Source organism: Perca flavescens, chromosome 1, assembly GCF_004354835.1.
Source record: "Perca flavescens isolate YP-PL-M2 chromosome 1, PFLA_1.0, whole genome shotgun sequence".
NCBI classification, from domain to species: Eukaryota; Metazoa; Chordata; class Actinopteri; order Perciformes; family Percidae; genus Perca; species Perca flavescens.
This window is the reverse complement of record NC_041331.1, coordinates 24,287,506-24,306,095: the sequence shown is the minus strand read 5'-3', so window position 1 is coordinate 24,306,095 and position 18,590 is coordinate 24,287,506. Positions and strand designations below refer to the sequence as shown.

The window sequence follows — 18,590 nt, the reverse complement described above, 5'->3', positions numbered from 1 at the left end:
TGAGAACTTCTAAATGAACCATTCATGTTTTGTTTTCATAGGGAGACTCATGCCACATATAGAGAATGTATAGCCTGAACTAATTTGCATCATTTCCACTTATTGAGCTATCATTCATGCCACTGCAAAACTAACTTAAAAATGTGCATCTAAATTACATAATTATGTAAGGCACTTGGAGCGCACAAAGACACATTAGTGACTATAATATTGAATGAAATCACCTTGAATTATAAAAATAGCTAACATTTATTTTTTTAATTTACAAAAGATGTTAAGAGGGAAACGGAATCCATTAGCAGGCCTTGTGCTGTCTCAGATCCATGTAAAAAAAAAAAAAAAAAAAAAAAAGACAAACAGAACCACCGTTACTATCCAAACAAGGCCCTCACTAAACCCTTTTGTTACAGATAGTCTATCTGAAGCTGCACAATATTCTGATCTGCTGAGAGGGCAGGAGAGGGCATACAGCAACATTTGTTTAGAGGAAAACAATAAAAGGAAACTATTTTTGAACACAAGGACCATGAAAAAGAAAACAGTTGATATGTTTAATCCAGCGTGATGTTTTTTATGAAGCAAAGCTGTGGTACATTACATTGGTGGAACAAGGTTAACAGAGAGTAGAAAAAGGTCAATTGCCTAAGCCTGCATGAGTGTTGTGTGTGTGTGTATTGGGGGATATTACAACACAACTCTAGAGTCTGAAGACACTCAAGCCACAAGCACAGTTTGAATAGTGCTTCAGTCCGTAGAGGAGCACTTAATGGTCAACTGTTCATGTGGCTGCTCAAGCCACGACAGTACAATAACTAGTAAATGCAAGGACACAAAGACAAGTAAAATTCAAATTAGAATCACTATTTCCCTCTGATAATACACTCAAAATGGTGAAAATGCAACAGAACATGTTCTAGCTCAAGTAAAATCATTACTGTATAGAGACATTTGTAAAACACTTCAGTAATGACAACATAAATACTGAATATACAAAAAAACAACAGTCCTTTATTCCTTAAAATGTATCATGGAAACAGCTATCAGCTGATGAAGGTGGAGGGAGACATTTTTTTGATGGACCAGGCTACGTCTTTGACTCTTGTGCCTTATACAAGTTCTCACTCTAGTGGTCTCTACATGAACTGCAGTTGATTCTGGCCATGCTGGGAGGGACAAATGGCAGCTGGAAGTTACACTGTGTTGCTTGTGCTGGTGTGGTCCAGGTCTGGATGATAATGAGTCTAGGGGGGGCCAAAATGGTTTGTTGGTTAGTGGAATTTAACCTCCAGGGGGAGTTCTACAGTCCAAAGCGGGCAGGGGTCCTTCTAGGCGTCATGGGGGCCTCTTCTTTCCTTCCTGGTGTGACGATTTTCACAGCCCTGAATCAGAGAAAAGTCAGTGGGAAGACAAGTTTTATCCACTGTGACAACATACTATTCAGCCTCATTCTTCATTGCTCCGTTTAGTCCAATGCTAAACATCTTTTACATTAAGTAAGCAGCTGTGGTTAGAAAAGCCTGAAGGTGAGGGAAGACTGGCCGGTGCAACTGGACGTGAACATAAAAGCAGGACTGCAGGAGAGTGGGAAAAAAAAAAGTATTGGGACGTAGAGCGCCTGACACCTCTGACAGTACAATCTATCATCTTTAATTACAGCAGTGTGACACCCTGACACTGCCCACACTTACACCTGTCACTGTGCCCCTGTTCACATCAGAAGAATTGTTGCGCTTCCCTCAACAGGGTATGTACATTGGTTTTAGACCATTCACTAAAAACTTTGTATTTTACATTACAGCAAACTATGCTTAGAATGTTTTTTTTTTTCCTTTTTACAAATCTAGGGATCCATTAGTTTTTATTCATTTTTGTACAACAAGAAAATCTCAAACTCTCAAATCAATCTGTACCTAAACTGCATTACCCCTGCACACACACACACACACACACACACACACACACACACACACACACACACACACACACACACACACACACACACACACACACACACACACACACACACACACACACACACACACACACACACACACACACACACACACCTGTAACTTTGACAAAAACCTTAAGAAACATTTGATGCACACAATGATGGATTACACAACTTAAGCCAGTTCCAGAAGTCCAATTGGTTGCTTGATAAAATGTCAGGAAAAAAAGTGAATGAATAAGGCCCATTACACTTTCCTAAATCCCAAAGTGATGTCTTAAAATGTCTTGTTTGTCTTCTTCTTACCACTGATGTAGTTCCAAAAACACTCCCTTGCATTTCCACTTTTAAACACAAAACTACTGACTGGGACATCTACTAATTCACACTACTGATCTGTGCTGGTGAGCAGGGAGACAGGTGATAAGCAGCTGGCACATGAAGGCGTACCCAAAAAAAATATTTCATCTTGGTCACACTGACCTCTTAAAGGAGACGGTTGCGACGCCTGCCGGAGGACAAAGGCAGCGAAGAGCCCAGGAGAGCCGACGACATTCATTATTACACATCCAGCTCCCTCTACTTAAATCTAATTCTTAATCCTACACCTCCAGTGTGATTATTTTCAACAGATCTGTTACAGACGTAGTCACGCAAACTCCGACAGATAAACCAGCTGATTAATTAACAATAAAAAAAAAATCTGTCTTTATAACCTTATTTCTCTCTGTAAAGCTCATGGATGGGTGTGAAATTAATTTTTTGGTCTAATTTGAAATTGAACGTTCCCCTCCTTTCTCTGCTCTGCTATGGCACAATTTAAATTGCTGCAGTAATGGGGGTCACCCAGGAGTCAATATTATTTCTTTTTGTCTCGTCTAGAGGGACCAGAGGTGAGAAAAGCTCATCATGAAGAGTGAGAGAGGTGGAGTAGAGTGAGTGAGAGAGGAGGAGAGGGAGGGACGGGTGAAGATAAGGACTGGCAGCGAGGTAGGTAAATTAACTGTTTCCATCTATTAACTGTTTCAATCTTGTATGGAAAATGAGGGCCACAGGGAACTATTGTTAGATGAGGACCCATGTGTGATGAGGAGGCAAAAGGGAGAGAGATGGTCGCCGACTTACTTAACAGTGCCAGTGATGCTCTTCTTCTCCTGCTCCTCTCGACGAGCTCGCAGCTGCTCCTCAGCCATGGACATCTCCTCTTCCATGTTGCTGATCTCCTCCTTGGCCCGGCGACGGTTCTCCTGGAAGAGCGACACAAACAGATGAGAAAGGTATATCGAGAAAAAAAAAGAAAGAAAGAAAGAAATATCGCTTTTTAGTTGAACCGGCTCATAACCAAAGGTTATATGCAAACATTGACAAGAGGTCACAAGTAGTAATTTCTTTATTCTAAGAGATTACAAACCAAAGTGTTTTGGAACCACTGGTCTAAGGGACAAAGCCCAAATTATGTAATCAGCCACGGAACAAAAGTACACAGACATATGTGGACATTCCAGTCTACATACTTTTGGCTGTGTTGTGAATGAACCTAATGGCCATTGAGCAAGTACCATCCTTGTCTTGCCTTACCTGTCTGCTTTTTCCTGCATGTTTGATGCTGTAAAACATGGGCCCAAGTTCTGCCAGCCACTCCCCATCCACTGCAGTCACACACTGCATGTACTCCTACAACACAAAGAGCAAGTTAAACATCAACAACACATATATCTATAATTGTTTTCATGCAGGCCGGGTTCTGCAGCCGGCAGACCTTTTACCTTGGTGGTCATGACGAGCTCATGGTAGATGATGTAGTCGGGAGTGTAGCCCATACCAAACAGGGAGCTGGTAGGATGGAGGTGACATGGCATGCCTGTCCTCACGTTCACATATTCACCAATGCCCTGGGAGCAAACACAGGCATAAATAACTAATTAAATGTGCAACTCAGAATTTCTGAATAGGAAAATAGGAACCTGTGTGTAGTTTTTTGCAGTTTTGCTGTGTATGTTTGTGCCTGCATCTATAGGAGCACTTTAAGGTCAGAGCAAAGCAGGTCATATGGGCTAATTTGCTTTTCGACCTGGCTTAGACAGCAGGAAAATAAATCGGAAGTATATCCAACATTGCTACAATTGCTTGGGTTACCCGGCTTCTCATAAGTCAAACGGAGAACCTTGATTATACAGTCATGATTTCAAATTCCCTTTCAGATTTCAGCGCTGTATAAACGCGAGGCCAGAAGGGATATTTCACCACTCTGTAATTATGCTGCTATAAATCTGCCACAACCAATTGCCACTAGGCGTGACATATTAACTGAGGAAAGTGCAGGAAATACCTTGAGCTTGGCAGCCTGGTGGAAATATGCAGCACAGATACACTTCCTGATGATATCCCAGTCCGACCCACAGGAAATCAGGTTCATCCTCTGCTGGACCATGATGTCCTTTAACTGGGAGCGCACCTCACGTACCTGCACAAAAACAATATGAATTGGAAGTTGAACCACATAGAAACACGTCAACCTGTTGGCTTGCAATCAATTGTTTTAGGTGAAAATATATCGCTGATGTTAGGTGAAGATTTGTCAATCTAAACCAAAGCATAACAAAACATATTCAAACACCAAATTAAAAGCAAGAAAACAAAGCACAATTTAAACTGTGAAATTTCCACATGATCATCTTGCTGTGCTGCAGTTCAAGTGAAAACTGAAGGAGTGGTTTCTATCCAGGGCCAGAGGGTGTTGATAGAGAGAACAGGTTAAGCAGCAGCAGTGGAGTCTGACCTTGCGCATGGCCTTGGTGTGGATAAAGTGGTCGTTGCACCAGATGCTGGAGTAATTGTTGTTCTTCCACTGCATGTAGACGTTAAGGTAGGTGAGGTGGTCGCTCTCAGGGACTGAGAACTTCTCCCTCACCTGGTCACTCTCCTCCTCACGACCCTGCAGCGACACACAGATCGAGTTTCCATACATCACTGGAATCATTTTTGATTTCAAGGTTGTTGTTTTTTTTTTTCCATTGGGAAATATTGTTACACAAATTATTTCATGAATTTAAAAAGAGTCAATTGTTAAATACAGTATTTAAAAATGCAAAAACAATTTTTTGGGCCATGCAACTGAAAACACGCAGCAAATACAACATAGTTAAGCATATTTTAAATGACCTTTTAAGCTGATATGGCAAATTGTTAGAAAACATAAATAATAATAATAATAATAATAATAATAATAATAATAATAATAATAATAATAATAATAGGGAGATGAGTTTCAGCTGGCGAATTTAAGTCCATTATTTATTTTCCTTGTAGCTCTTTTTTTAGTCTCCAAAACAGAGCTAAAAGGCTCTTAAACTGCTAAATGTTGCACTGTGTTCACCAGCTAGTCTCCAACTGTGGTGCTAGACAGTTAGTGTGCTGCTTGCTTTTTTTTTTTAGCCTTTTCACTGGAGAAAAAGAAAAAAAAAAGCCTTCTTCCACCAAAAACAACACTATGAGAATGAACTAGAACAGTCAATGTACAGGCTGGAAAACCAATACAGATCAACCAAACAATCTCCGTGGGGTCATCGCTTCGAGTGGACACACACACACACACACACATGAACAGACACTAAAAACATGGATATGTTTTCTTCTGATCTTTAACACAACAGAATAAATTAATAGTATCTATAAGCTGGAAGGGCCTACATCTTACATTTCATTGTGCAACATTGTGTTGTAAAATGACAAAATAAATTAACCTTGTAATACAAATGGATGGAAATATAGATGTTCGAGAGTTGGAAGCCTATTAATTTCACACTGACACTTCGTATGTTTATACTAAACAGTATGTGTTTCAATTATACAGTAACTGTATCAAATGAGACTTACCTTAGGTCTGTAGAAGATGGCCGGCACAGACAACATGGAGACAATGATAAGGATGTCAGCACTGCAAGCCATGTCGCAGGACACAATCAGCATCTTGGAGAGGGCGGGGTCGAGGGGAAACTCCACCATCAGACGCCCCGTCGGTGTCAAAGCACCTGAAAGGACACAAGAGAACACAGTTACGAAGAGTGAGACGTGAAGAATGTAGGAGGAACAAGCACAAGACGAGTGAGTGATAAGCTTCTTTTCCATCGAAAGCCTGCTGGCGTGAGGAAAAAGACAGCATAATGTGACACTTAATTGTCTATCACCGTGAGAGGGGAGGATGAACTGCTGACAGTTGAGAATACTTGTAAAGGAAAAAAAAAAAAAAAGAGTGAGATCAAAAACTTTGCCAGTTCTGATTTAAATGATTAGACCAGCGTCTAAGAGGCTTATGAGGAGGAAAAGCAGAGAAGCAGAGCAGCCAGTTTGGGGCAGGTAAGCCTTAATCAGAGATAATCTGCTGTTAACACACGGTACAGGGAATCATCAAAAGTCCCCCTCCCCCCCCCATCCCAAAATCCATAAATCCCCTGGAATCTGGCTAAGGATGAGACAAAAATGAGAGCCGACCAGTCAAATAAAACACAGGATCAGTTACTAGGCAATTACTCCACTGGCTCAACCTCACAACTACCTCCTCAAGGCTTGTTTGCTATGTCTGCAGCATCCTTTAAACAGCTAGTCTCCTGCCTGTGTTTGTGGTATGTAGGAGCTCAAAGCAGTGCTGAGGGGGAAATAAGACCCTGAAATACCCAATATTCTCTGTCACAGCTTTATCATCTCAAAAACCGGACGATTTATGTTGTCTGGCCCCTCTGTATTTAAGACTGGTCTAGGCCTTGTACTACGACTAGAGAAAAAGACAAGAACAGAGTAGTTGAATGCAGACCTTTTGAAGCTGTATTAGTTTGATTTATATGTGCATGCTGCAAATATGGGTACTGATTTTAATATTTTTAACTTTATTTGTATTCATATTATTCAAAAGGGTTTCATGTTCCATCTCATGTTAGGCATTCTTTGTTTTCTATTTCATCTTATTATTGTAAAGCACTTTGTGCTGTATTTCTTGTGTGAAAGGTGTTATACAAATAGTTTATTATAATAATTTTTTTAAATATTATTATTATTATTATTATTATTATAATTATTATTACTTAGAAGTAGTAGTAGTAGTAGTGAAAAGATAACTAAGTTAGGTGTCTAGTTTAAATGAACACTTTCACAAAAAGGTAAAAAAAATTACAGTATATTACAATACTCAGCATATTAAACGTCTATTAAAAATGTCAATGCCATGTAAATGCACACTTAATAAAAAAGATATCTTATCAACATTGTGTTATGATGCCTCTGGTAATTCCAATTCTTGTTCACTACCCACCTGTGTTGTCCAGAGCTCCCAGGATCCAGAGCTGGTACATGGAGTTGAGCATGTTGTCCTCAGGTGGTGGATCCATGAAGTGAAAGAGGAGCAAATCCTGAACACCCAGAGACTTCAACAGCAGGACTACATTGGCCAGGTTGGTCCTCTGGATCTCTGGTATGGTGGTAGTCAGCATCTCGTTCTTATAGGCGCTCTGAGTGTACAGCCTGGACAGAGAGGAGGTTCACGGAGACAGGCACGGATAGAGACAGCGAATGTGAAATTGAAGTCACCAAAAATGATGTTAAACCAAAATCAGATTTTTCTAAACAAGAAAAATGTACAGATATTTGTACAGAGAAATTAGGAATATGCTGTCATGGGCAATGTTGTTCTGTCACACTGAATTATTTTGTTCTCCAATATGTGCAGACATGTCAGTGGGATTCTAAATAAGCAAAAGGTGCCAGATGTAGATCAGCTGCAGAAGAAAATTCAGGATGCTACAATTTATTAAAGGGAAACATCCAGAGCCTGAGTTAAAGTAAAGGACCCAACCAAAAAAAGCTCTCGCAATAATTACAGCTGTCTGAAGTGAATGATTGTAATGTATATGGAGGTTTTGAGCTTGTGATTGAGTGCAGTCACAGCTAAAAGTGTCTTTGAGTGGGGAATTCTCCACGCAGGCAGAGCAAACCAGTGTGACTCACTCTCTCTGCTCTCTATCACATACACTCTAACACCTTGACTGTACAAAGTGTAAAGCTCCTCCAAAACTGATTCTTCATAGATTTGTGTGAGCTTGTGTGTAGGAGCAGCTGGGCAGGATTAATCTAGAAAGATGTGGGCTTTCATAAGCATCCACACTCTTTAGCAATGCAAAATGTATCACCCTGTGTGTGTCTTATCGCTTAATCTTTCCTTAAGTAAATATGGCAAAACAGGGAGGTGTCAAGTGTATGTTAATGAATGAAGATAGTGGGGAATTACTGTTATGTCCCTGCTCTCAGTAGTGTAAAAAGAATGACAAAATGAAAATATCCTCCTTTTGTCATATCAGGAGAAAGTCAAGTTTATGACTAGCTTTGCAGGAGCCTAAATATGGCACATCTTTTAACACTTTTATGCACAAATTCCAGCTCACCACTGATTATGCAGAGAGAACACAAGGGCCATTACCTGTAACACTGTCCTGGTCCTGTACGTCCTGCTCTGCCAGAACGCTGGTTGGCATTAGCCTGACTGATGGGATAAACCTGTAGAGCATCCATTCCAATGCGAGGATTGAAAACCTGTTGGGAATAAAAAAAGAATTGGTTTAAACTTGCACAGAGGGAAAGAACTGCAAAGTGAGTAAAAATTTTATTTTTATATATTTATATATATATATATATATATATATATATATATATATATATATATATATATATATATATATATATATATATATATATATATATATATATATATATATAGGCCCAGGAGTACCTTAAGTTTGCAGTATCCTGCATCCACGACAAACATGATTCCATCCACAGTGAGGGAGGTCTCAGCGATGTTTGTTGCGACAATGCATTTCCTCACACCATCTGGAGCCTAGCAGAGGATAAATCAAAAGGCAGCCAGATTTGTTTTCTCGCTTGGGTTTAATACAAGGACTCATAGATATAAAGTGTAGAAATGCATGCAACATTATGGGCAGTTACAGATACAAACCTTCTGGAAGATCTTGGCCTGGAGGTCGGAAGGCAGCTGGGAGTAGATGGGCAGCACGGCCAGAGCAGGAGCATTTTCCAAGTCCTCCAACCTCTCCACGATCTGATCGGACGTCACCTGCAAGGACAAGGATATGCCTTACTTTAATTGGGAACACAAAATGGAAAGAACCATTGGTTCCCCGTCAACTGACAAAATGTATGTAAAATATACATAAATGAACTATAGACGGGAAGTGGCCAGCAACTGACAGGTTACATTCTGTCTTTTTGAGGAGCAAAAACTACTACTTTACTTATACAGCACATTTAGTACATGAAATTCAGTCATTTATGCCTGAATTAAAATGCAACAATAATTTGAGTGATAATAGTAGCCATGTTGCTCACCTCAATATCCTCCTGCCCAGGCATAAAGATGAGGATGTCTCCTATCAACCCGCTGAGATGGATCTGCAGGGCCTGTTTCACTGCTGCCTCCACGTAGTCCTCCTGAGGAGTCTACACACAAAAACACAACAAATCAGTCCAGTACAAGAAAAAACCACTGAAATGGCAACAACCAAGATATAATTTTGGCACAATGGTGAAGAGAGCCTTTTATTGTTATATGCCAAAAGTTAGTTCATGTCAATTAACACAGTATATGTATTGTCTATAGGGTATTTGATAAACTGAAAGCGGAAATTGCCGGATTGCACCATTTTCTAAACCTAGCCATACGGAGAAATACAGACAGTTTGTGGAGCGGATAGTCTTAATTAGCTTTGTATCAACTCATTTGGCAACGGCTTGAATGTAACAGACTCCTATTAATATAAAATTATTATTTAATGTTTATTTGACAAGGACAAATGCATAGAACATTGCTTTATAAAAAATACAAAGTAGATGCCATGCATACAGGTTTGACTAATATGCAACCACTGTCCCTGGTTAGGCTTTTAAAATTAAAACAGAAATTACAGAGTATTAATATAAAAAATTTTAACTATTAAAATACATACAATAAATACATCCCATACATGAAATAAAATATGGACTTAAATGAATGTAGAAATCACTATAAAACAGAGTTCAGACACATTTAACAATACAAGAACACAAAAGTATGCATATGTCTGTGCATGCTAACATATGCAACATTATGTTTGTATGAATTGTGTTGTATCTTGTTCAATCAGTGTTCACAGAGTTGTTTCAGTTTCAGCCATTGCTTTAAATGTGTATTAAAACCCTTGAGTTCTGTCAATGTTTTAATTTCTAATGGTAAGGCATTCCACAATTTTATGCCTCTTACTAAAAATGATGTCTGACCAAATTTTGTTCTACGTTTTGCCGCTATACAGTTACCACTTATTGTGCCTCTAGTTCTTATTCCACTCTTTTGTTTCGCTACTAGTTGACAGAATATTTGTGGTGCAAGGTTATTCACACACTTAAAAATTAGTTTTAGAAATGAATAATTTACAAAACTGTCAAAACTCAATAAATCATGCTTCCTTAAAATGAGGCAGTTGTGCTATAGGCCTTAAGTGAAAGTAGAATAGAAAAAGAAACATACCTTGCTGAACAAGATGTCTACGGGAAATGTTCTTCCTGGAATGTGGAAAATGGGTACGTTGCCAAAAAATGCAGCAAACTTGTCGGAGTCCATAGTTGCAGAGGTAACTATGAGTTTCAAATCAGTACGTCGAGATACAACCTGATGGGAAACAGTGGACAGAAAGACAGTTGAGTGGAAATACAGTGCTTTTACACTGAAATCAGAAAAGAAAACAACAACAACAACAACCTCACTGGGTCATTTATCATTTAGACACAGCAGATGCAGCTGTGTGTATGTCTTGAAAATAACTAAAAGAAATCTTTAATGGGTCTTAGGTAGTTGTGTACTGACCTCACGTAGCAGGCCGAACAGCACATCAGTATTCAGGGAGCGTTCGTGAGCCTCGTCCATGATAACAGCACTGTAGTGGTCTAAGTCTGACTCCCTCAACGACTCCCTGAGCAGGATACCGTCTGTCATGTACTTTATCAAGGTTTTCTCGGATGTGCAGTCCTCAAAACGGATTGCGTAGCCCACCTGCAGGCAACATTGTCAGTATAATCAACTAAAAATGATATGCATGATCTTAAAGTATTTGCAGCAAAATCTAGTGTATAACATGCATAGGGATTACAAAAAGACAAACAAATCATATCTAATAAAAATAAATACTACCTAATTTCAGTGTTTGCAGTAACAGAGCATTTTTTGCTCTACCTAATATTGAAGCAGCTCCATTGTTTCCCTCTATGTTGCTCCTGAGTTCAAACCCCAGGCCAGCAACAGACATGATATTTTCCCCTTGAACACTAGATGGCGGTGTTACACAGCATTTGACTTGCTATTGAGTGTGTGCAAGGGAGCCCTCATACTGGACATTTCACAATATAGTGTATAGCCAGCCCTAATATCAACAGCAAATCAATTCTCATCACAGATAAAACTGCACACAGACTGCTGGTTCACAACAGAAGGGCTAAGTATTCCCAAATGTAGTTATTGTTTGCTTAAGCATCAGACAGCTGTCTCACCTCCTCTCCAAGATTGGTGCCAATCTCCTCACTGACTCTCTTGGCCACACTCATGGCTGCCACTCTTCGGGGCTGAGTACAACCCACCATGCCATAGCTAGTGTAGCCATCCTCGTGCAGGTACTGAGTCAGCTGGGTGGTCTTCCCACTGCCCGTCTCCCCAACAACAATCACGATGCTATTGTCCCTGCAGATGCCAGTTGAACACATTGAAACAGTCAACGCCATAACTCAGTCAAAGAATAACTCATCACATTTTTTTTGATTGATGTAAAACACTTTTTAGGTGAAAATTGGGAATAAAACTTGAGGAAAGCAATGAACTCTGGGTATCAATACCTTATGATGTTAAGAAGTTGCTGTCTGACAGCAAAAATAGGCAAGTACTGTCTCTGTTCCAGAAAGGTCTTCTTCTTAGCAAACTCACTGCTGGCCTCAGTCTTGTCTTTCATGTGGTCTGCAAATTTCTGCTCTGTTCTGTAAGGCAGAGAGAGAAATCACAAAAAGTTAATATGGCAGGTCAGACATTGCAGTTCTATGAATTAAGCCTGTGCATTATTAAAAAGAAAATATGAAAGGTCATCTAGATCTTTGCATAGACAGTCTGGTCACCTGTAGTCTACTTTGCCGTCCTCGCCTACCACTTTGCCCCCAGGGGTGTCTTTCTCCTCCGTCTTCTTGACGCCCATGATATCCCCCAACTTGGTGCCTGCCAATTCCCAGTGTTTGTGCTGTGCCTGAAAACAATTAATTATTCAAATGATATCATATGATTATGAAGATTAAAGCTCCAGTCAGTAACTTCACACACACATTGCAATTTCGTGCACGTGATGGTGGTTTGCAGTTAAAATGTCATCAACCGACCACTGAAGTGATGAAGTTAGACAGCGCTGGCATTATCAACGAGACCGGTGCACGTCAACAAACCCTATTGACATTTCTCAACAGCAGAGCATTATGATCATATCTGCTTTGTGTTTAGCGCTTCACCACATTTCTCTATACAGATGAATATAGCAATGGTATATGGTTTAGACACAGAATGAATATATATATATATATATATATATATATATATATATATATATATATATATATATATATATATATATATATATATATATATATATATATATATATATATATATATATCAGCAACAATAACATTGGTGTTAGTAATCCAGCCAACCTTCTTGCGTTCTTTCTGCTCACGATGTTTACGGACGAGCTGGCTGCCTTTACGAGCGATGATGGCCATGTCAGAGGTAGCATCTTTCACAGGGATGACAGGCTCTGGCTGCAGCAGGGAAACAAATACACACATTCAAACATTCAGATAAAAAACTCTTCAAGTATAGTTCTGACAAAAAAAAGACACCGACTCATTATTAAATATTTTGGTAGAGCCATTTGTCAACCTAAACGGTAAACCTCATGAACTATTTTGGCCCTGTTTACCTGCTTAGTGAAGACTATTCTTCCATCCAGAAAGGGAGGAACCAGGTTGTGAACCTGCAGGTGAACCTTAGCCGCATTGTCCTCCTCAAAGTCTTCATCCACCTCCAACCTCTGCACCACACCACTGGTCAGCATACGGTTGGTCTCCCACCGCTCATTATCCTGAGACAAGAAACACAGCCGGTTACAAAGATGGACCCCAACACAGACAGATGTACCAACAGGACACGTATAGTACAAACATATAGCGTATATGCCTGTGCATGCAGACACACAGTACCTCATTGATCTGTCGCTTCTGGGCAGATATTCTTTTTTGAGTCTGCTTCTGAAGGATCTGTTCTCTCTTCTTTACATATTCTTCAGAGGTGGTCGTGAAAGGGTTGTGGAACTCATCATAGCCCTCATCCATCATGTACCAATCTCTGTCCGCTTGCTGCAAAACAGTGAGACAATTAGAGAGAAAAGAAAAATAGTAAAATAGAAACAGAAAATCGTTAATAACTTCTATGAGGCATGAATGAGAAATAACTGTGCCACTCACCTTTTGGTCCTCCTCCCACTGGTCTTTCTCATCTACATTATCAAACATAATTCCCCCCACACCATCTTCTTTCCTACCTGAAGAAGAGACAAAATAAGAAATATTATGAGACATTTCATAAATCCAGCATGTGAGCACATTATATATTGTTTTTGGAATAATACCTTTTCCTTGTGATAAACGAGGTGTAGAACCTAAATGCTTTCTGTCATTGGCCCACTCGTTGTACTTGTATGATGGGGTAGGCAGAGGTGTGTCGTCGGGGTAACGGCCTCTGATTGACCTAAGCACACAGCAGACCGATGTTATGTTAGCATCAAGTAGCATTCGTTTCTCAGCAGCTAAGCAGCAGAACTAACAGTGAGGATTTACAAAAGCCTCTTACATGTCTGGAGAATGTTAGTCCAACCAAGTTCCGGTCTTTATCTTTAAGAGAACAATCTCACCTAAGCCTTTATTTTTTATTCTTCAAGTTAGTTTTATGTAGGTATGGATCTGCTTGCAAAATGAGGTGATTTATTTATTCAGACCATTATTTGCATTTTGCCTAAATCCATGAGAAAACTCACAATAAAACTTGAAAGTACAAAAGGAAATAAAACATTGCTTTTACAAATTGTATGCCTACTGAGGACTATACGGAATTTTCTGTCTTTTTTCATTTTCATTATCAATTATTTTAAGTGCATTGAACTATCAGGTATTGTTTGTTATTACAAATCCACTATGTACTTTTAGTACACTTTTCTAAAACTAAGATTTTGGGGTGAGGAGAATAAAATTGTGAGATAAAATGAATGACAGTTGTTTACTTGTCTCTCCTCTCACTCTCTCGGCCGGAGCGATGGCTTCGCTCTGAGCGATCCATCTCTTTGTTAGACGGGGCGGGGGACGGAGACTCCCACTGGGAAAGCCGTGAACTGGCATAACCACTGTCGTCCTCCTCCCAGTTGGAGCGTGAGGGTGTGAAAGAATCTATGTAAAAAAAAATAAAATAAGTTTAGTCAACAAACATATATAATAAAATGAATACAAGGATAATTATAAATAACACACTGAAATAAATAAAAAATTACAACAAAACTACCTCTGGGGCGATGCTGTGGCGTCAGGGGTTCCTCTCTCTTACTCCCCCGGCTGATGCGATCGGACCAGCCATCTCTCTGTGAGCGCTCACTCCTCTCACCGCGCTCCGAACGCTCCGACCGGCTGCCACGGCTATGGCTGCTCTCTCGCTCATCTGACAAGAGACAGGGAAAGTTACTCTCAACAACCATGACTGACCTAACATTTGATTTCATTATCGATTAATCTCCCAATTGTGTTTTTCAAATACTCAATCCACTTTATAATAAATAAATGCATTTAAAAATTAATGAACCATTTGCCCATCACAGGTTGCCTGAGTCCAAAATTGTATTGCTAACTGTTTTTCTTACAACCAAAAGTCTACTTGCAGTAGGACACAAACTACATCAGTGATCTTTAGAATCACCTTTTTCACCTTTTCGGTCTCTCCCCTTATCTCTACTCCTTTCTTTGTCTTTTTCTCTGTTCCTGTCCTCTTTGGACGAAGCGTACACTCCATGCTCCCGTCTGTCTTTCTCTCTCTGCTGGTGTCTGCGGCGGAACTCTTCGCTGACCCCTCCGGGGTTTGAGGGTGTCTCTGAGCCAGTCACACGATACTTCCTACTGGAAAGATGAAAATAAAAACATTACACATTAATAATACTATTTGTGTGCTACTACGGTTAGAAAAATAACAAATGAGTAAAGAAGAACAAAGAAAATACAAGCAATGCATAAACATTAAGGGCCCTATTTTAATGATCTAAGAGCACGGTGTAAAGCGCATGGCGCAGGTGCGTTTAGGGTCCAAATCCACTTTTTGCTAGTTTGACAACAGAAAAAAGGGTTTGTGCGCCAGGCGCATGGTTCAAAAAGGTTGTACTAGTGTCTTCATTAATTCATAGGTGTGTTTTGGGCGTAACATGCAATGAACCAATCAGAGTGTCATCTCCCATTCCCTTTAAAAGCCAGGCAAGTTTGTACCTTGGTGCATTGCTATTATGATGGCGGATTTGCACCGTAATATTTTTATTTCTTTTGTAATCTTTTGCATGTTTGTGTGCTGCTGCGCTTCCCTGTGTGTGTGTAACAAGCATAGTGTGCGCGAGCTGTGCATAAGCCTAGGCGCACTTTATTAATTTGCTGTTAAAATAATGAAATTGACTTTAGACCAGGTTTTTGTTGGTCAATGGCACGATCACTTCCCGCTGCCTCAAGATAGCAATACGCTAAGAACGCACTTGAACACACCTCCCTGTAAGACCAGCACGCCCATGGGCGCACAGATGGGCGCAGGTGAATTTGCTATTTAAAAAAGACGTGGGCGCTGGACGGGAAATTGACAACTGCGTCGGTCTTAAACTAGCAAAGACACTTGCGTCAGGCTTTGCGCAGCGCCAGGTGCAAGATAGGGCCCTAAAAGAAAGGGGTGTTAATGTTCCAAGTTCATTCATGTTTTGCAATGACTCACAATGAGTCCTGGTTTTATATTTGCACTGCTTTAGTGAGTTGGGGTTTCTCTCTGAAAGGACTCTCAGGCTAAAAATCCACAAAAAGTGCAGGGGTATAGAGATCCAAAGAATTGAATATTAAATTAAAAACTAATGATAATTTCCATGTACATTAGGGACAGGTGTTACCTGTTTATTTATACATTATCCTTGATTTTCAATAAATATTATTCTGTGTGAAGCACTTACCTCTCCTTCTTAGCATCCCTGTTGTTATCATCGTCTTCTTCATCAGATTCAGAGTCACTTTTACCTTCCTCCCAGTCCTTGTAGGAGGAAACCTTTGACTTCTTTCTATTTCTGTCCTCGGCACTAGCGTCTGCCTGCTCCTTACTCTCACGCTCCTTCCTTTTCTGGGCTGCCAGCAGATCCAAGCCCAGCAAGGAGGTGCGTGGAGTGGGTGCCCGAAAAACATGGGGCTCTGCAGCAGCACTCTTTTTCTTTACTATCAGTCCACCAACTTCAGCAGCTGGATCAGTCCCTTCCAGCCTATGCATGGACAAATCTTCATCCATTATCTGCGAGGAAATAATGGCATGTGCAAAAGGTGAAAATGTGTAAAGCTACTAAATTGTTGCTCATGACAACACTTTTTGTTTAACATTGTTAAAACTAATGGTTTGAGCTTTGGGGCATAATGAATTGTATAATCTATAAGATGTCAGAAAATAGCAATAATTGCCAATAACAAGATCCCATAGTGAAATCCGACCTCTTCGTATTGCTTACTTTGTCCGACCAACAGTCAAAAACCCAAAGATATTTACAAATTACTTGGACAATTAGTTGATTATCAAAATTGGTGTAGATGAATTTTATGTAAATCAATGGATTAATAAATCAAGTAATTGTTTCAGCTCTAACTGGCAATAATATAAAACAGAGAATAGCAGCAAACCCTTACAGTGGAGAAGATGGAACAAGGAAAGGTTTCCTTCTTAATATACAACTATTGGGTTATCAAATTTGTTGTGATTTCATTTTCTGTCAGTCTACACTGAACCGAGATTTGTGTCAGTTTCAGACCCTGGGCACTAAGTGGGTTGCTCCAATACGTTGTGTATCAAATTTTACTTTTAGTTCAAAGAGACGTCTAGTAGTAATCTATTAACTTACTCAACCCATCAAGACACAGACAGCTTTAACTTATGAAGTGGTAACTCATTCATATATGACAATTACACTATCAACATCTGTTTGGCCATTAACGTTAACTTTGTAGCTCATTTGTGACCTCAACACCTTGTATGTTAACGTTACTCAAAAGTCACAAATGGGCCCAGACTCATCCCAGCTAACGTTAGCTCTCCTGTCTTTTGTTTTAGCTCAACTGTAATTTTGTTTTACAATTTAGCTAGTATTACAAATGCAGAAGTTCACATTGATGCGTTTCCGAGGATGATGTGTTGTAAATCCTAACTAGGTTAACTGTGACTCATTAAAGCATTTGTAAGTTAAATTATTACATTTTCCCTCGTTTAATAACGGATAGATTAAATGAAATGAAACTATTGCGTACCTCAGATAGAGCAGCCAGCCTCAGCTAGCCTGCGAGCTATCAGGTTCTGTCCCGACAAGGCCGGGCGGCAAACTGCGGAGAACTGCCGCTTGTTTATTTGGGTCTAAAATGCAGAAATTCTCACATCAAGTTCCTTATTTGACGTAAACTAATAGACGGGTAAGTAATGGAGGAAATTACGAACCTGTAGCTGTCACTGGAAAATATTTCAACTGCGGCTTTCGTAAACACAACGCGAATGTTTACAGACTAGGGAGCAGCCATTGCAATCCCACAATTCTTCTTCCTCTTCTTCTTTGCGTGTTTTTCGAATTGCAATACCAACTTTTAGGTGCATACCGCCACCTACCGTACGCCGACCTAATCTCCCTCTGATAGATGGCTGTCCTATTTGCATTTGTTGGTTGGGTTGAAGATAGTCTTGCATTATCCGACCTGTTTTCTCTATACATCCATGGTGGGATTGGTTAAGGGTTAGGGTAAGATCAGTAGGCTAAGACCATGGGTAAGACCTTTTATTATAGTCTACACATCAGGGATCTTCAACGGCGGCGTGGAGGGGCGGGTTCTCAGAGTCAAGGGGGGGTGCCTCCAAATAATTGTTAATTTTTAACCCTAACCTTTAAGTTTTTTCGAAAATTAAAAATATGCAACTTAATTTTAGACAATATATGTAGTAGGGGGTCCCTGTTATGTCTTTATTTCAGTTAAGGGGTCCTTGGCTTAAAAAACGTTGATCCAAGGGTAAAACACAGAGGCAGTGTCAGAGTAGGGCAGGACATGCCTTCACCATCCTGGGAAAATAATGCTTGCCTACCGTACCGGAGTATGTAGAACAGGATATAGTTTACATTACATTAGTCTAAAGGCCTAAAAATAAAATAAAACAGTGTTTATTAAAACATATATCTCCAGTTCTCAAATCCCATCCTCGTCCAACCTTTCTCATCCGTT

At 39.9% G+C, this 18,590-nt stretch overlaps 1 protein-coding gene across 4 annotated transcripts; it reads right to left on the bottom strand.

The window, feature by feature from the left end:
- Positions 1-537: 537 nt before the first annotated feature.
- Positions 538-18,116, bottom strand: dhx38 (DEAH (Asp-Glu-Ala-His) box polypeptide 38). 4 transcript variants are annotated; one of them, XM_028577724.1, is made up of 28 exons: positions 17,821-18,116; positions 17,637-17,739; positions 16,307-16,635; positions 15,034-15,230; positions 14,626-14,778; positions 14,351-14,513; positions 13,703-13,821; positions 13,539-13,615; positions 13,275-13,430; positions 12,995-13,156; positions 12,726-12,833; positions 12,146-12,270; positions 11,873-12,010; positions 11,534-11,720; positions 10,854-11,039; positions 10,518-10,658; positions 9,344-9,454; positions 8,955-9,071; positions 8,727-8,834; positions 8,418-8,530; positions 7,257-7,465; positions 5,828-5,982; positions 4,731-4,886; positions 4,281-4,415; positions 3,718-3,843; positions 3,530-3,625; positions 3,077-3,198; positions 538-1,379 (listed from the first exon to the last, which is right to left on the bottom strand). In XM_028577724.1, exons 3-28 carry the CDS (start codon positions 16,630-16,632, stop codon positions 1,298-1,300), a joined length of 3,768 nt encoding a protein of 1,255 aa, XP_028433525.1. In that variant the 5' UTR covers positions 16,633-16,635; positions 17,637-17,739; positions 17,821-18,116; the 3' UTR covers positions 538-1,297. The 4 variants fall into 4 exon arrangements, with proteins under 4 accessions (XP_028433525.1, XP_028433547.1, XP_028433541.1 ...); XM_028577746.1 differs by having other exon boundaries at positions 15,043-15,230; XM_028577740.1 differs by having other exon boundaries at positions 15,034-15,227.
- Positions 18,117-18,590: the final 474 nt, after the last annotated feature.